General features: G+C 47.8%; 1 protein-coding gene across 1 annotated transcript; it reads right to left on the minus strand.

Annotated features, from left to right (window-relative positions):
• Window positions 1-2,797: 2,797 nt before the first annotated feature.
• On the minus strand, window positions 2,798-15,626 carry PYROXD1 (pyridine nucleotide-disulphide oxidoreductase domain 1). Its single transcript, XM_044278052.1, has 12 exons — window positions 15,514-15,626; window positions 10,310-10,390; window positions 10,108-10,227; window positions 9,725-9,853; window positions 9,572-9,645; window positions 8,895-9,064; window positions 8,742-8,818; window positions 8,541-8,673; window positions 6,566-6,678; window positions 6,297-6,419; window positions 5,577-5,714; window positions 2,798-3,409 (listed from the first exon to the last, which is right to left on the minus strand). Exons 1-12 carry the CDS (start codon window positions 15,586-15,588, stop codon window positions 3,161-3,163), a joined length of 1,482 nt encoding a protein of 493 aa, XP_044133987.1. The 5' UTR covers window positions 15,589-15,626; the 3' UTR covers window positions 2,798-3,160.
• Between the last annotated feature and the right edge of the window lie 512 nt (window positions 15,627-16,138).

Below are 16,138 nucleotides of genomic sequence, written 5' to 3' on the forward strand. Positions count from 1 at the left end.
CCCTGATGCGCTCCCGCATATTCTGCATATCAGCTCTTAGAAGGCCTATGTCCACCTTCACCGCCTCCAACTTTCCCGACAGAGGAGCGGCAGGTCGCAATAGCCTGTAACAGCTGGTCTGTAACTTGTTTGAGCGAGGGTTCGGTATCCTCAGCCGTGTCCTCCGCCGCAGGCTGTGACTCACTTGAGGTAAATGGAGCGCGCGGATGCGCTCCCGCGACGACGCCATCTTTACCATCTGAGCGGGCAAACTCCTGGAGTTTTTCCGCTGCCGATAAGGCCTTATTTCTGGACATTTTCAGAGCTCGGGGTCTTCCTGGCGGCACAGAAATGTTTGCGATCGGTAACTGTCAGGATAATATAGAAGTTACGCTGGGTTCACACCTGAGCGTTCGCGATGGAGCACTCTGTATGCGTGATTGTACCGGCGTTTGCAATCGCGCATACAGAGACAAGCGAACGCCCATTGTCGCGCGTTCCCGAAAGTCTATGTACGGGAACGCGCGACAAGACGCCCCAAAGAAGCTCATGTACTTCTTGGGGCGTCGGGCGTTTTACAGCGCGCCCAGGTGAGAACCATGCCGATAGGGAAGCATTGGTTTCTCCTTGTTGAGCATTTTACAGTGCGTAGGAACGTGCTGTAAAATGCTCAGGTGTGAACCCAGCCTTAGGGTATGAGGGCTGGAGCTCTGCTAAACGCATCCGCTCATGTCAACTTCCGGCCAAGCACCCGGGTCCTTCCAATGTTACTAGAACAGTGTCTGTAAGGGTCCATTCACACGTCCGTTTTTTCTTTCCTGATCTCTTCCGTTTTTTGCGGAACAGATCTGGACCCATTTATTTTCAATGGGTCCTGAAACAAATCAGAAACAAAACAAAAATGTACCGATCGAACAAAAAAACAAATCCAAAGGATACATTATTCATTCCCTTTAAGGATAAGCACTAGAACATTGCCGCGTCCACATACAATGCTGCGATCGGAGCGGCGCCTTTTTCTTTTCTCCCCTCCCTGCCTGCTAGTGCCATATCGGTACATAAATGACAATAAGATTCACATCTAGACCCACTAGCAGACCACAACCCGCGATCTGCAGCAGTTTGCAGCGCTACCCAAGCTTGAACCCCCTGCTTTACCGTGCTGGCAGTAGCACAAGAAACATACAAACAGGAGATCGTGATAAAATATTTCCAGCCACGGTAATTAGCCGCAGGTCTCTGCTGTTTGAAACAGCAGAGACTTGCTGGCCATGACGTCCGCTGCACGTGGGCACCATATTTGCACATTACTGTTTGGTGCTGGTAGCGAAAGGGTTAAACTGACACAAAAATTGTGTATGAGGTAAGCCTAAAGCCACCTGCTCACAGGGTGGATAATCCGCGGCATAATACAATACCAGCTAAGTAGATGAATTTCAAAATCTCACCTACACCGTAAAGAAAGTGATCTGCGGTTCAGATTTTCATAGCCGCAGCATGTCTCTTCTTCGTACAGATTTTCAGTGCAATTTTACCCTTTGCAATGCAAAGATATAGGGAAAATTTATAGTAAGGGCCGCTTCACACGAGCGGATGCCGTGCGTGGCATCCGCTCCGTGAAAGAGTGCCAAGACCCACTGCAGAGGCACGGAGCGGTAACATGACTGTTAATGCTCCGTGCCTCTCTGTGATCTCTTTACTACGAAATCACAGTGACAACTGTGATTTCGTAGTAAAGAGATCACAGAGAGGCACGGAGCATTAACAGTCATGTTACCGCTCCGTGCCTCTGCAGTCTGCAGCGGGTCTTGGCACTCTTTCACGGAGCGGATGCCACGCACGGCATCCGCTCGTGTGAAGCGGCCCTAACACGTGCGGATACAGAGTAACATCCGGGCAGAAAATTCTCTGTATGAACCCTAAAGGATCCTTTACATTGGTAGTTATGGAGAAGGAGGGTTCCGACACCCCTGCCGATCAGCTGTATGAAGAGAATGCAGTGCTCGTACGAGTGCCCATTGAAGTGAATGGCACGATAGAGCTGTAATTACATTGGTCAGTGTTCATGGCAAGCAGGTAAACAGTGAAGAGAAGGCAGTGCTCGTACAAGTGCTGCGTTCTCTTCATACAGCTGATCAGCAGGGGTGGCCGCAGTCAGGCCCCTGGTGTTCCAATACTGATGACTTATTCTGAGAATAAGACATCAATATAGCAAAAGAGAACTGCTTTAAAGGGAACCTGTCATCAACTTTATGCTGACCTCAGTGAGGGCAGTATAAAATAGTGACAGAAATGCAGATTTCAGCGGTGTGTCACTCATGAGCTAAAAGTAAGAGGTTGTTGAGAACCAGCATCATAATCCTTGCAGCCCAGGCCTTGAAAAGAGTCACATCTACCTGAGAAGAGTCCTGGTTATTCCTAATCTCTGCTCTCCTGCCCACCTGCTGATGATTGGCAGTTGTCTCCTAGAGGAGAAGGGAGAAAACTAGATAGAAGACTGTCAATCAGCAGCAGGTGGGCGGGAGAGCAGGAAGTCATGAATAACCAGGACTCTTCTTAGGTTGCCGGACTCTTTTCCAGGCCCGGTCTGCAATGATTGTGATGTTGGTTCTCGGCAACCACTTACATTTAACTTATAAATGACAGACCGCTGAAATCAACTCACCTGTCTCTACTTTATTCTGCCGTTAGTATGGGCAGCATGAAGGTGATGACAGGTTCCCTTTAAGATCAACGCATGGTTCAAATGTATGAATATTATCAGCTTTTTACATGGAAGGCTGGGCTCTCACCTAAAGTGGAAAAACGACACAATGCCTCCGTTTTGTGATGTCTTTATCAGGTACACGGTTAAAACTAAAAACTAGACACGTAACCACACCATAAACCTGCAGTATATCCTGCGCAGTTTAGCCACATCATTTGAACCCCTGATGCTCACAGCTTCTCCCTCCCAGGAGAGATGTCATTGTACACTCAAGATAAAACATGAAGGAGGAACCACAGGCGGGGAAAGAAGAAATCGGGGCCGTCCAGGTCAATCAATCTCTGCTGATATGGCTCAGGCTATAGCTCACCAGAGCAGTGGCGCCCCCTCCAGGAGCGAGGAGTACAAACATGAACCTCCCCTTTCCCCCAAATGGACACCTGTAAACAATGGACTGTGTCATCACTGTCTCTTCTAATCAAAGTAGTCTTCAATGTCAATGTTGGGATCCAGCAGATCCTCTCCGTACGCTGACAGATCCATCTGATTCAGAATCAAGTTCTCAAACGTTTCCTCCAGGTCGGTCTCTCCAATTAACACTGCTCCCATCATGCGTCCGTTCTGCATTACCACCTTCACATACTCCTGGCCCTTGGTGCAGCGCAGCAGCAGCTCGTGATCGGTGCCCAGACCCTGCGCATTGTACTTGCCTAACAAGATCACCTGCGAGGGAAAAAGTAATCAGTATCCGCAAATACTAAGAATATACCTGTGTAATAAAGACTGATAACTGGACCCACAAGAGGACAGCAGCTATACGCCTCTCCTCCAAGAGGAGGAATCCCCCAGCTTCCCAGAGACCCTGAACGGCTTAGGCTACCTTCACACTGGCGTTTCAGGGCTCTCACAAGCGGCCCAAAACGGATCAGTTCAGCCCCAATGAATTCTGAATGGATAAGGATCCGTTCAGAATACAAATTGGCTCCGTTGTGCCTGTATTCCGCTCTGGAGGCGGACACCAAAACGCTGCTTGCAGCATTTTGGTGTCCGCCTAGCGATGCGGAGCCAAACGGATCCGTCCTGACTTACAATGTAAGTCAATGGGGATGGATCCGTTTTCCCTGACACAATATGGTGCAACGGATCAGTTTTGAAAGAATAATGCAAACGGATCCGTTATGAACAGATACAAGCTTTTGCATTATCGTCTGTGCAGATACAAGATGAATACTCACTGAACGCAGGTGTGAAAGTAGCCTTACTGATCGGCATATCACATTCAGCCTGTGTACGGTATTTGTCAGTTTTCACTTTAAAGGAAATCTGTCACCTAGATCATCGCTATTCATGTAAAAATATTGCCTAATAGTGCACAGAACCCCATTTCCAGATGTACCTTTCTTTCTTTCCATCTTCAGAAAAGCCACTTTGTTCGGTATGCAAATCAGCTAGTAAGGTGCCCAGATATGCCTCCATCTAGTGCCCAAGCACGCCTTCTCCTCACTTAGATATGACGCCCCAGCTGCACCATGCCCGCCCACCCCGCTACTATGTCACAACCAGACCATAACCCCGCCTACCATCTCCTTGCTTGGCATATGCCCAGTTCCGTAGTTGAGGCAGATGCCCTCAGTTGGAGACGAGGAATGCAGGAGCAAATGCGCAAGATATGTTAGAGATGATGCAAGGAGAAGGTGGGCGCAGTTATGATATGACTGACCGAGCGGCGGGGTGGGTGGACATGGTGCAGCAGGGGTGTCATATCTGAGTAAAGTGAAGGCGTGCTTGGGCTCTGCATGAGGACGGGCTTGGGCGCTAGATGGCTCCTTCATTAGAAAATAACGCCCCTCTGGGCACCTTACTAGCCGATTTGCATACCGAACAAAGTGGCTTTTCTCAAGATAAAAAACAAGAACCATAGAAACAAAGGTACATTTGGAAATGGGGTTCTGTGCACTATTAGGTAATATTTTTTCATGAATAGCGATGATCCAGGTGACAGATTTCCTTTAATGGTGCATTCATACGACCGTATGCGTTTTGCAATCCGCAAAACACAAACTCCATCCGTGTGCATTCCGCATTTTGTGAAACGGAACTTCCGGCCCCTAATAGAACAGTCCTTTCCTTGTCCATAACGCGGACAATAATAGGACATGTTCAATTATTTTTTTGCAGAACGGCCATAAGGACACAGAATGCATATGTCATTTCCATTTTTATATTTTTTTGCAGCCACACAAAAGAAAAAAAACACGGAACAAATACAGGAAAAAAATTTTTTAATATGTTTACGTACATGAGCCCTAAGGGCAATTTCACACAAGTGTATTCAGTCTGAAGTACCGTATGTGGTATTTCCCGGACTGAACACTGTTTCTGTGACGCGAACACACAGCATTATAATGATTTCTAATGCTGCGTGTTCCAGCCTGACCTCGGCTGTACAGCATTGTACTGACAGCATGATTTGGCACCTCAATCCGCCCCAATCTGAACAATAAAACGTGTCACATGCGGATTATTAGGCTAGGGCTCAACGACGACACCTGTCGCGCCTAGGATCACAGAGTGGCGGCAATCCTATAGAAATCAATAGGGTTGCTGCGACAGTCGCAAGAAATCCAACACGGCTGGATTTCTTGCAACTGTCGCGGTGATTCCATTCATTTCTTTAGGACCACCACTACTCAGAGACCTTGGCCGCGACGCCTTAGGATGGGTGTGCACATGAGGATAGAATGTATCCATGATATTTAATAACCCTGTGATATAATCAGCTATGCTGTATCTATGGGGGGCCCCTAGTAATCAGTAAATGTCAGCGCTATGTGAGGCTCTGCAGAGACCTATCGCTGCTATCCGTCGAGCACGGTGGATAATAACGCACCTTATAGTTGAAGAATTTCGTGACGTGGGCGAAGAGTTCAAAGCAGAAATCCATGTCGATAGCTTCGTCCAGTCGGTCAGCCGCCATACACTTTGCGGCATACCAGCCCATCTGCCGCGCCTGAGTCCAGAGCCTCATCTGTCAGAAACCAATCATATGATCCGTGATTTAGGCTGTGTTCACACATCTAAAGGATTTCAATGCTATTTTGCAGAAAAATGCTGCTGCAAAAAAGAAAAGGAAATCACACCGCAACATGTGAATACAGCCTAAGGGCTCATACACACGACCGTGCCTTTTTTTGCGCTTTGCAAATTGCGGATCCGCAAAAAACGGATGCCGCCCCTGTGTCTTCTGCAATTTGCGGAACAGAACAGGAGGCCTATTATAGAAATGCCTATTCTTGTCCGCAAAACGGACAGGAATAGGACATGCCTCATCATTTTTGTGGGGCCACGGAACGGAGCAACGGATGCGGACAGCACACAGAGTGCTGTCCGCATCTTTTGCGGACCCATTGAAATGAAGGTTCCACATACGGAATCAAAATACGGCCCGTATACGGAACGCAAAAAACGTTCATGTGCATGAGCCCTAACACTGTGGCCGTGGTCATGTAACCCGCCTGATCAGCACCCTGGATGGCAGTGATCACATAATCTCCTGCACATTGTGCCTCTGGATGACACATTTCCCTAATGGATGCAGATGGTGCTGTACCTGCTGCCAGTGGGGGCTGGGCGTCCAGCCAGCGGTACATACATCCCCAGCTGCATACACGTTCTTCACCGATGTCCTCATGTGATCATCGACCCTCAGTCCTCCATCGTCTCCTAAATCAAACTGCAAAGCAGCCATTGTTACAGCCATGAAATATTTACAGTCTCACTGCTGGCGGACATCTTGTATTCTGCTGCCACATCGCCACACTGCGATTCAGAAACCCAACAGCGAAGATTGCGTAAAACCCTAATAATCTCCATTCTCACATTATTTCCACTGACAAACGCCTCAACGTTGGGGAACACCCCAGTGGCGCTGACGATGAAGTCACAACCGTAGATTTTACCATTGGTCAGTTCAGCGTATACCGGCCAATCAGCTGAAAAACAAAGACAAATCGGACAGGGGTGTGTCAACTAATGCAACACACTGAGGGGCAGTAGATACAGTGAAATAGGTGATCTGGAAGATTCTACTTCCAGCAAAAGCTTCATCGTCTAAACAACACTGCACAAATTCCACACTGCAGTGACCGACATCTACAGTTCCTGGACGCACCACTAGAGGGCTCCAGAGACTGATGAGATATGCAGAACAGGGACACAATGCAATCTCTTTCTGTTATCAGCTATGGCGGAGACTTTCTTATCAAAACGCTGCAGAATTCTGGGGCAAGTTACTCCCAAAAAAACTCCACCACAGTTTTAGACTTTTTTCCCCCCACTTCTTCCGACAAAGGGTGCGGCTAAGTGGGAGATGGGTGATAACGGGGAGCAATAGACTGTAGTCTCCTGTTCTACAGCCGGACACGGGCACATTTACTAATCCTAATTTTCAGACAGTGATTTATCCCACCACCTTTGGACTCTCCTATATATGACTTTGTACCACCTATCAGGGGGCTCACTTGGCGCCAAAATTTGGGTGCACATTGCCGCATCTTAAGCCATGGGGAAAGGCTGAATGTAGGCCCGGTGAATAAAAAGGATTCAGCCCCGAAGCCTGCAGAATTATGAATGCAGCTCTGGAGTATAATATTCCAGGCATGTGATGAGAACAGACTTCATATAAAAGGATCCAGTAAGTGCAGGGCCGTCTTTACCAAGGGGCAAAAGGGGCAGCTGCCCTGGGCCCAGTTGCTCCTGGGGGGCCCAAGGCAGCTGCCTCTTGAGCCCTGCTAGCTACTGCCCTGGGTGTCAGGCTGTCGGCTACACAGGCATCATGATCGTACTGTGTTAATGATCTTAATTCTAGGACCTTAATGAGTTTTGCTTTAGGACCTTAATGACATCATTACCATGTGACCAGTAACCTAGCAATTACTGGTCACATGGCTATGAGGTCATCACAGGTCCTACAGAAGTTAACTGTGGAGCTTTTTTGTGTAAAGATTACATCAGAAAAAGGTGACAGGGGCTGTTATGTTAATATACTGTAAACTACTGTATAGTGGGGTGCTGTATATTGTGTGGTGGGCTGTATATTGTGTGGTGGGCTGTATATTGTGTGGTGGGCTATATATTGTGTAATGGGCTATATATTGTGTGGTGGGCTGTATACTGTGGGGGGGGGGGGGGAGGGTGGCCTGTATACTGTGTGGGGGGGCCTGTATAGTGGGGGGGGGGGGGGGGGAGTGCTATACTGCTGTACTGTATACTGTGGGGGTCTGTATACTGTGGGTGCGGTATAGTGTGGAGTGCTATACTGCTGTACTGTATAGTGTGGGGGGCTGTATCGTGTATAGTTTGGGGTGCTGTATACAGTGAGGTGTTGTATACTGTGGGCTGCTATACTGCTCTACTATATACTGTGGGGTACTGTATAGTGTGGGGTGCCAAACTGCATACTGTGTGGTGCTGTATACTATAGGGTGCTATACTGCATACTGTGGGGTGCTGGGGTGCACTGTAACACTAGGGTGAGCCGAGCCCTGGTCTTCTTCCTGCAGAGCGGTGCCAGCCTGAGCCCAGCTGCCCAGAGCACTGCTCCTGAGCCGCTGGAGTCTTCAGAACTAGAAGTATTTACAGTCATTCACTGGACTCTACCAGATGTGTGGATTTTTTGTGGGTGTGTTGTGGTGGAGGGCGTGATTGCCTGCTAAGGTGTGGGAAGGCGGGATCCAGGGGGCCCAAGTAAATTTTTGCCCGGGGTCCAATCAATATTAAAGACGGCCCTGAGTAAGTGGGTGTAGAGCTAACAGAGCACAGACAGCACCCTCCCCCTACCGCAGGCAGTACTTACCTGGGTCAGAGGTGGCGCCGTCTTTCATGCCTCTAGACACAGGTAATGATGGAATATTTAAGGCCTTGAAGTCCTGGTGAAGGAGGATCCTCTGAACCTCGCATTCTGCCTCGATGTGGACGCAGCGCGAGATCTGAAGGGGAGATTAGAGGTGACCACACGGTATAAACACCTCCCCCCAGGGTTCAGTCAGGTACCAACCTCCTGACAGGCTTTGAGATTCATCCCTTCATGCCAGTCCGGACCCAGAGCGCTGCCGAGCCAGCTGTCCTCCTGCCCTGAAATCAAGAACAGTTCCGATCACAGCCACGGAGCGCCCCCTCGCCCGAAAACGTACACATCTCCAACGCTCACCTGCGCCCCCCTCCGTGGTGTATTTCATTCTTCTGCAAGTCAGGGGGGTCTGCGGTTTCTCAGAATTTAGTTGTGGAATGAGAAACTCTGCGGCGCCGGCGTCAAAGAACGTGTTTCCGATGGATTTATCTTTAATGGCCCAGACAACTTCGCATCCTTCCATCTCGTAGCTGAGGAGACATTTATCGGTAGCCATGAGACCGCCCCCTGACTAACGCAATAAAGATGCCTTGATGTGCTCAGCCGCGAAGGACTGTTGACCAGCCTCTACTAAGCAGCTTGCTCCACTGGGGGGCGCCCTCCTTATTACCTCTGTACATCGGCAAAGCCGCAGAGAAATGTCCGAAATACAATCTCCTTGCTGCAGTAATGGACACAATGACAAGTTCTGCAGCTTTCCAATATACTATCCCTCTGCATTTTCATGATCTCTGCTGGCTGTCAGTGAATTTGGGCATTCTTGTTCATATGGGGCTGAAATCCTTTCCTGACCTAATACTCCTCATAGCTGTGGGTTTGTTACAATGTATCAGCGCACACAATTCTCTCTAGACTCTAGAGCAGGGATCAGCAAACTCCGGCACTCCAGCTGTGGTGAAACTACAACTCCCAGCAAGCAAACATGCTTGGCTGTTCTTGGAACTCCTATAGAAGTCAATAGCGGTGTCTCTACTTACACTAGCTCCAGCGCTATCCCGCCGTTCCCCACGACCAGCACCCGCCGCGCCTTGGTCAGATGCTGCTGGAACATCTGTAACACGGACAGAGAGGATCACCGGGTGAGCCAGTAACATGGTGAGGAGGGAAGGGGCAGGAAGGTAGGTACGTACCTGGGCGCTGTCTGTATCACGGATACCGAGCACATATGGATTCTCCTCCACAATGAGCCGGGGCCGGGCTCCAGCACACACACACAGCTGCTCGTAGCTGTAACATGTGCCATCCTCTGTGATCAGCACCTGCAGAACATCACACAATGTACCCAGCACAGTCACCATGCAGGACTCCAGGAAAGCTGGGTGGCGACCACAGCGGCTGAGACACAACTCATGTAGCCACACAGCGCCAGGAGTCTGGGAAAGCTGGGTGACACGAGGACCACAGGATGGTGTCTACCCCCATGTGTGGTAACTTCATGGCTACGAGGTCCCCCTGCTACCACATAAGCGCCCCCCAGAAACCGCGATCTCAGGGTCATGCTAATGGCGCTCACCTGTTTATCCGCCTTTAACTCCTTCACTGCTGAGTGCACAACTTTGATATTCGGATACTGAGACTGCAGGGCGCTGCTCGTCTGCTCCTCCACATCAAACTCCTCCAGGGTCCGGGAGACCTAAGACATGACACAAGTGTACAGGGATCACACCCCACAATTAAAACTGTGACATCAAATACAACACGGGGGGGCTGCTTACCTGCTTTATATTCGTCACAGCCTTAACAAGCGGAGATGCCGTCAAGAGGTACACCACCTCAGCGGGACACTGCAGCGACAGCTGAAAAACGGATAATAAGGAAATGTAATAACTGCTCTCCAGATACAGGAGGCGACATCACCGCTCTCCAGTTACATGTAATATTATACAGGAGTGACATCACTGCTCTCCCGATATGTTATATCATACAGGAGGTGACATCACTGCTCTACAGATACATGTAATATTATACAGGAGGTGACATCACTGCTCTACAGATACATGTAATATTATACAGGAGGTGACATCACCGCTCTCCAGATACATGTAATATTATACAGGAGTGACATCACTGCTCTACAGTTACATGTAATATTATACAGGAGGTGACATCACTGCTCTACAGATACATGTAATACAGGTCCTTCTAAAAAAATTAGCATATTGTGATAAAGTTCATTATTTTCTGTAATGTACTGATAAACATTAGACTTTCATATATTTTAGATTCATTACACACCAACTGAAGTAGTTCAAGCCTTTTATTGTTTTAATATTGATGATTTTGGCATACAGCTCATGAAAACCCAAAATTCCTATCTAAAAAAATTAGCATATCATGAAAAGGTTCTCTAAACGAGCTATTAACCTAATCATCTGAATCAACTAATTAACTCCAAACACCTGCAAAAGATTCCTGAGGCTTTTAAAAACTCCCAACTTGGTTCATTACTCAAAACCGCAATCATGGGTAAGGCCTCTTTCACACGGGCGTCAGTTTTTTTGCCCGGATAAGAGCCGGGTGCGTTGCGGGAAAATGCGCGATTTTCCCGTGCGAGTGCAAAACATTGTCATGCGTTGCACTCGCGTGAGAAAAATCATGCATGTTTGGTACCCAAACCCGAACTTCTTCACAGAAGTTCGGGCTTGGGATTGATGTTCTGAAGATTGTATTATTTTCCCTTATAACATGGTTATAAGGGAAAATAATAGCATCCTGAATACAGAATGCATAGTAAAACAGCGCTAGAGGGGTTAAAAAAAATAATTATAATAATTTAACTCACCTTAGTCCACTTGATCACGAAGCCCGGCATCTCCTTGTGTCTCCTCTGCTGATGAACAGGACCTGGGGTGAGCTGCTCCATTAAATACCGGTTAAGGACCTGCGATGACGTCACTCCGGTCATCACATGGTACGTCACATGATCTTTTACCATGGTGATTCGCCTAGGTAAAAGACCATGTGATGACCGGAGTGACATCATCGAAGGTCCTTAACCGGTATTTAATGGAGCAGCTCACCCCAGGTCCTGTTCATCAGCAGAGGAGACACAAGGAGATGCCGGGCTTCGTGATCAAGTGGACTAAGGTAAGTCAAATTATTTTTTCTTTTTTTTTTTAACCCCTCTAGCGCTGATTTACTATGCATTCTGTATTCAGAATGCTATTATTTTCCCTTATAACCATGTTATAAGGGAAAATAATAATGATCGGGTCTCCATCCCGATCGTCTCCTAGCAACCGTGCGTGAAAATCGCACCACATCCGTACTTGCTTGCGGATGCTATGCGATTTTCACGCACCCTATTCACTTCTATGGGGCCTGCGTCACGTCAAAATCGGACAATATAGAGCATGCTGCGATTTCCACTGAACGCACAAGTGATGCGTGAAAAACACCGCTCATGTGCACAGCCCCATAGAAATGAATGGGTCAGATTTTAGTGCGGGTGCTATACGTTCGCCGCACGGATCGCACCCGCACGAAAAACTCGCCCGTGTGAAAGGGGCCTCAGACTGCCGACCTGACTGCTGTCCAGAAGGCCATCATTGACACCCCTCAAGCAAGAGGGTCAGACACAGAAAGAAATTTCTGAACGAATAGGCTGTTCCCAGAGTGCTGTATCAAGGCACCTCAGTGGGAAGTCTGTGGGAAGGAAAAAGTGTGGCAGAAAACGCTGCACAACGAGAAGAGGTGACCGGACCCTAAGGAAGATTGTGGAGAAGGACCGATTCCAGACCTTGGGGGACCTGCGGAAGCAGTGGACTGAGTCTGGAGTAGAAACATCCAGAGCCACCGTGTACAGACGTGTGCAGGAAATGGGCTACAGGAGCCGCATTCCCCAGGTCAAGCCACTTTTGAACCAGAAACAGCGGCAGAAGCGCCTGACCTGGGCTACAGAGAAGCAGCACTGGACTGTTGCATGTCATTCGGAAATCAAGGTGCCAGAGTCTGGAGGAAGACTGGGGAGAGGGAAATGCCAACATGCCTGAAGTCCAGTGTCAAGTCCCCACAGTCAGTGGTGGTCTGGGGTGCCATGTCAGCTGCTGGTGTTGGTCCACTGTGTTTTGTCAATGCAGCTAGCTATCAGGAGATTTTGGAGCACTTCATGCTTCCATCTGCTGAAAAGCTTTATGGAGATGAAGATGTCATTTTTCAGCACGACCTGGCACCTGCTCACAGTGCAAAACCACTGGTAAATGGTTTACTGACCATGGTATTACTGTGCTCAATTGGCCTGCCAACTCTCCTGACCTGAACCCCATAGAGAATCTGTGGGATATTGGGAAGAGAAAGTTGAGAGACTCAAGACCCAACACTCTGGATGAGCTTAAAGGGTTTCTACCACTTGCATATGACATATTTGGTGATCAGACACTAGCGATCCGCTAGTGTCTGATGTAGCTTACAAGCTAATTATTACCGTAATCCGTTCGGCCCATACCTCAAAAAAAGCACTTATATCTTTATGCAAATGAGCCTCTAGGTGCTATGCAGGCGTTTTTCCAGCACCTAGAGGCTCCGTCTACCTTGCAGTTTGCCGCCCAGCTCCTCGCTCCAGCACGCCCATCTTCAACTCTATTCGATCCTCCCCCTGCTTCTGCCTTCCGAAATCTCGCGCCTGCGCCGTTCGTCGCGGCATTCGGCGCAGTCAATGTCTGACCGCTCCGTGCTCAGACATTTCCACTGCGCCTGCGCCGATGACATCGGCGCAGGCGCAGTGGAAATGTCTGAGCACGGAGCGGTCAGACATTGACTGCGCCTGCGCCGAATGCCTCCGAATGCCGCGACGAACGGCGCAGGCGCGGGATTTCTGAAGGCTGAAGCAGGGGGAGGATCGAATACGGTAAGAGATGGGCGTGCTGGAGCGAGGCGATGGGCGGCAAACTGCAAGGTAGACGGAGCCTCTAGGTGCTGGAAAAACGCCTGCATAGCACCTAGAGGCTCATTTGCATAAAGATATAAGTGCTTTTTTTGAGGTATGGGCCGAACGGATTACGGTAATAATTAGCTTGTAAGCTACATCAGACACTAGCGGATCGCTAGTGTCTGATCACCAAATATGTCATATGCAAGTGGTAGAAACCCTTTAAGGCCGCTATCGAAGCATCCTGGGCCTCCATAACACCTCAGCAGTGCCACAGGCTGATCGCCTCCATGCCACGCCGCATTGAAGCAGTCATTTCTGCAAACGGATTCCCGACCAAGTATTGAGTGCATAACTGAACATAATTATTTGAAGGATGACTTTTTTGTATTAAAAACACTTTTCTTTTATTGGTCGGATGAAATATGCTAAAATCATCAATATTAAAACAATAAAAGGCTTGAACTACTTCAGTTGGTGTGTAATGAATCAAAAATATATGAAAGTCTAATGTTTATCAGTACATTACAGAAAATAATGAACTTTATCACATGTAATGGAGGTGACATCACCGCTCTCCAGATACATGTAATATTATACAGGAGGTGACATCACCGCTCTCCAGATACATGTAATATTATACAGGAGGTGACATCACCGCTCTCCAGATACATGTAATATTATACAGGAGGTGACATCACCGCTCTCCAGATACATGTAATATTATACAGGAGGTGACATCACCGCTCTCCAGATACATGTAATATTATACAGGAGGTGACATCACCGCTCTCCAGATACATGTAATATTATACAGGAGGTGACATCACCGCTCTCCAGATACATGTAATATTATACAGGAGGTGACATCACCGCTCTCCAGATACATGTAATATTATACAGGAGGTGACATCACCGCTCTCCAGATACATGTAATATTATACAGGAGGTGACATCACCGCTCTCCAGATACATGTAATATTATACAGGAGGTGACATCACCGCTCTCCAGATACATGTAATATTATACAGGAGGTGACATCACCGCTCTCCAGATACATGTAATATTATACAGGAGGTGACATCACCGCTCTCCAGATACATGTAATATTATACAGGAGGTGACATCACCGCTCTCCAGATACATGTAATATTATACAGGAGGTGACATCACCGCTCTCCAGATACATGTAATATTATACAGGAGGTGACATCACCGCTCTCCAGATACATGTAATATTATACAGGAGGTGACATCACCGCTCTCCAGATACATGTAATATTATACAGGAGGTGACATCACCGCTCTACAGATACATGTAATATTATACAGGAGGTGACATCACCGCTCTCCAGATACATGTAATATTATACAGGAGGTGACATCACCGCTCTACAGATACATGTAATATTATACAGGAGGTGACATCACCGCTCTCCAGATAGAAGTTATATTCTACAGGAGGTGACATCACCGCTCTCCAGATACATGTAATATTATACAGGAGGTGACATCACCGCTCTCCAGATAGAAGTTATATTCTACAGGAGGTGACATCACCGCTCTCCAGATAGAAGTTATATTCTACAGGAGGTGACATCACCGCTCTCCAGATAGAAGTTATATTCTACAGGAGGTGACATCACCGCTCTCCAGATAGAAGTTATATTCTACAGGAGGTGACATCACCGCTCTCCAGATAGAAGTTATATTCTACAGGAGGTGACATCACCGCTCTCCAGATAAGTTATATAATTCATCAGTGGCACCACTGTTTTCAATATATAAGCTATACTATAAAAGTGCTGATGTCACAACTCTCCAGATATCAGTTATATTATATAGTTGTGACATCATCACTCTCCAGATATATACTGTACTATCCAAGAGGTGAAATCGCCTCTCTACAAGTTATGTTATACCACAATGACATGCCAGAAGAATGATTATAGTTAACGTCACCATCCTAGACTGTAATGAGTGACGTCACTGTTGACAGTATATCTTGGCAATGCTATGTGGTCAGTGCTGTCCCTGTCTCAGGGTCTTACTTGCTCTGCACAGGTGACTCCAGCTATTCCACCTCCCACCACCACGAACTTTCCCTTCAAAGCGGCCGCCGCCATACTTCCGTCTTTGGGTGACGCAGGCACAAGAGGGCGCGCTCTCCTCCCGTCAAACCCCTCCCATTGGTCTACAGCTGATTGTTTATCTCTGGTTTCCCTGGTAACAGGTGCAGTGAGGACGCTACAGACACCAGAGGGAAAGCCGTAATATAACGTGTCGCACCTAGCACTGACTATGACCTTCGGGAAGATGGCGGCCACTTTATCTTGACTTGTTCCTGGTTATAAAATGTGTGAATTCGGGCGGCAGAGATGGAGGCAGAGCAGGTCTGCGTTTGCTAATGCAAATCATAGGAGCAGACAGGTTGAAAGCAAATATTGCAACACACTGAGAGGTAATGTGGAGGAACAGGTGCTACATCTTGTCAAGCCTCCACATGTGAACTGCTCCTAAATGTCCTGGAGTCCTTGGGGGTCACTTACTAATTTTACTGCGCCAGTTTTTAGCTTTAAGACATTTTCAAGACGTAGTGACTTGTGAGTGGCGGGGGCTTGATGGCAAATTTACTAACATTTACGCCTGGAAAAGAGGAGTAAAAATGGGTGCTGG

Source organism: Bufo gargarizans, chromosome 2, assembly GCF_014858855.1.
Source record: "Bufo gargarizans isolate SCDJY-AF-19 chromosome 2, ASM1485885v1, whole genome shotgun sequence".
In the NCBI taxonomy this organism is placed as follows: Eukaryota; Metazoa; Chordata; class Amphibia; order Anura; family Bufonidae; genus Bufo; species Bufo gargarizans.

Excerpts from the sequence above, each read along its gene's own strand:
- PYROXD1 (XM_044278052.1), bottom strand. The coding sequence starts at position 15,588 with ATGGCGGCGGCCGCTTTGAAGGGAAAGTTCGTGGTGGTGGGAGGTGGA. Across the intron at positions 10,228-10,309 it reads CTGTGACGAATATAAAGCAG|GTCTCCCGGACCCTGGAGGA; the intron begins GTAAGCAGCCCC and ends GTCATGTCTTAG. Across the intron at positions 6,679-8,540 it reads CGGCGCCACCTCTGACCCAG|CTGATTGGCCGGTATACGCT; the intron begins GTAAGTACTGCC and ends TTTGTTTTTCAG.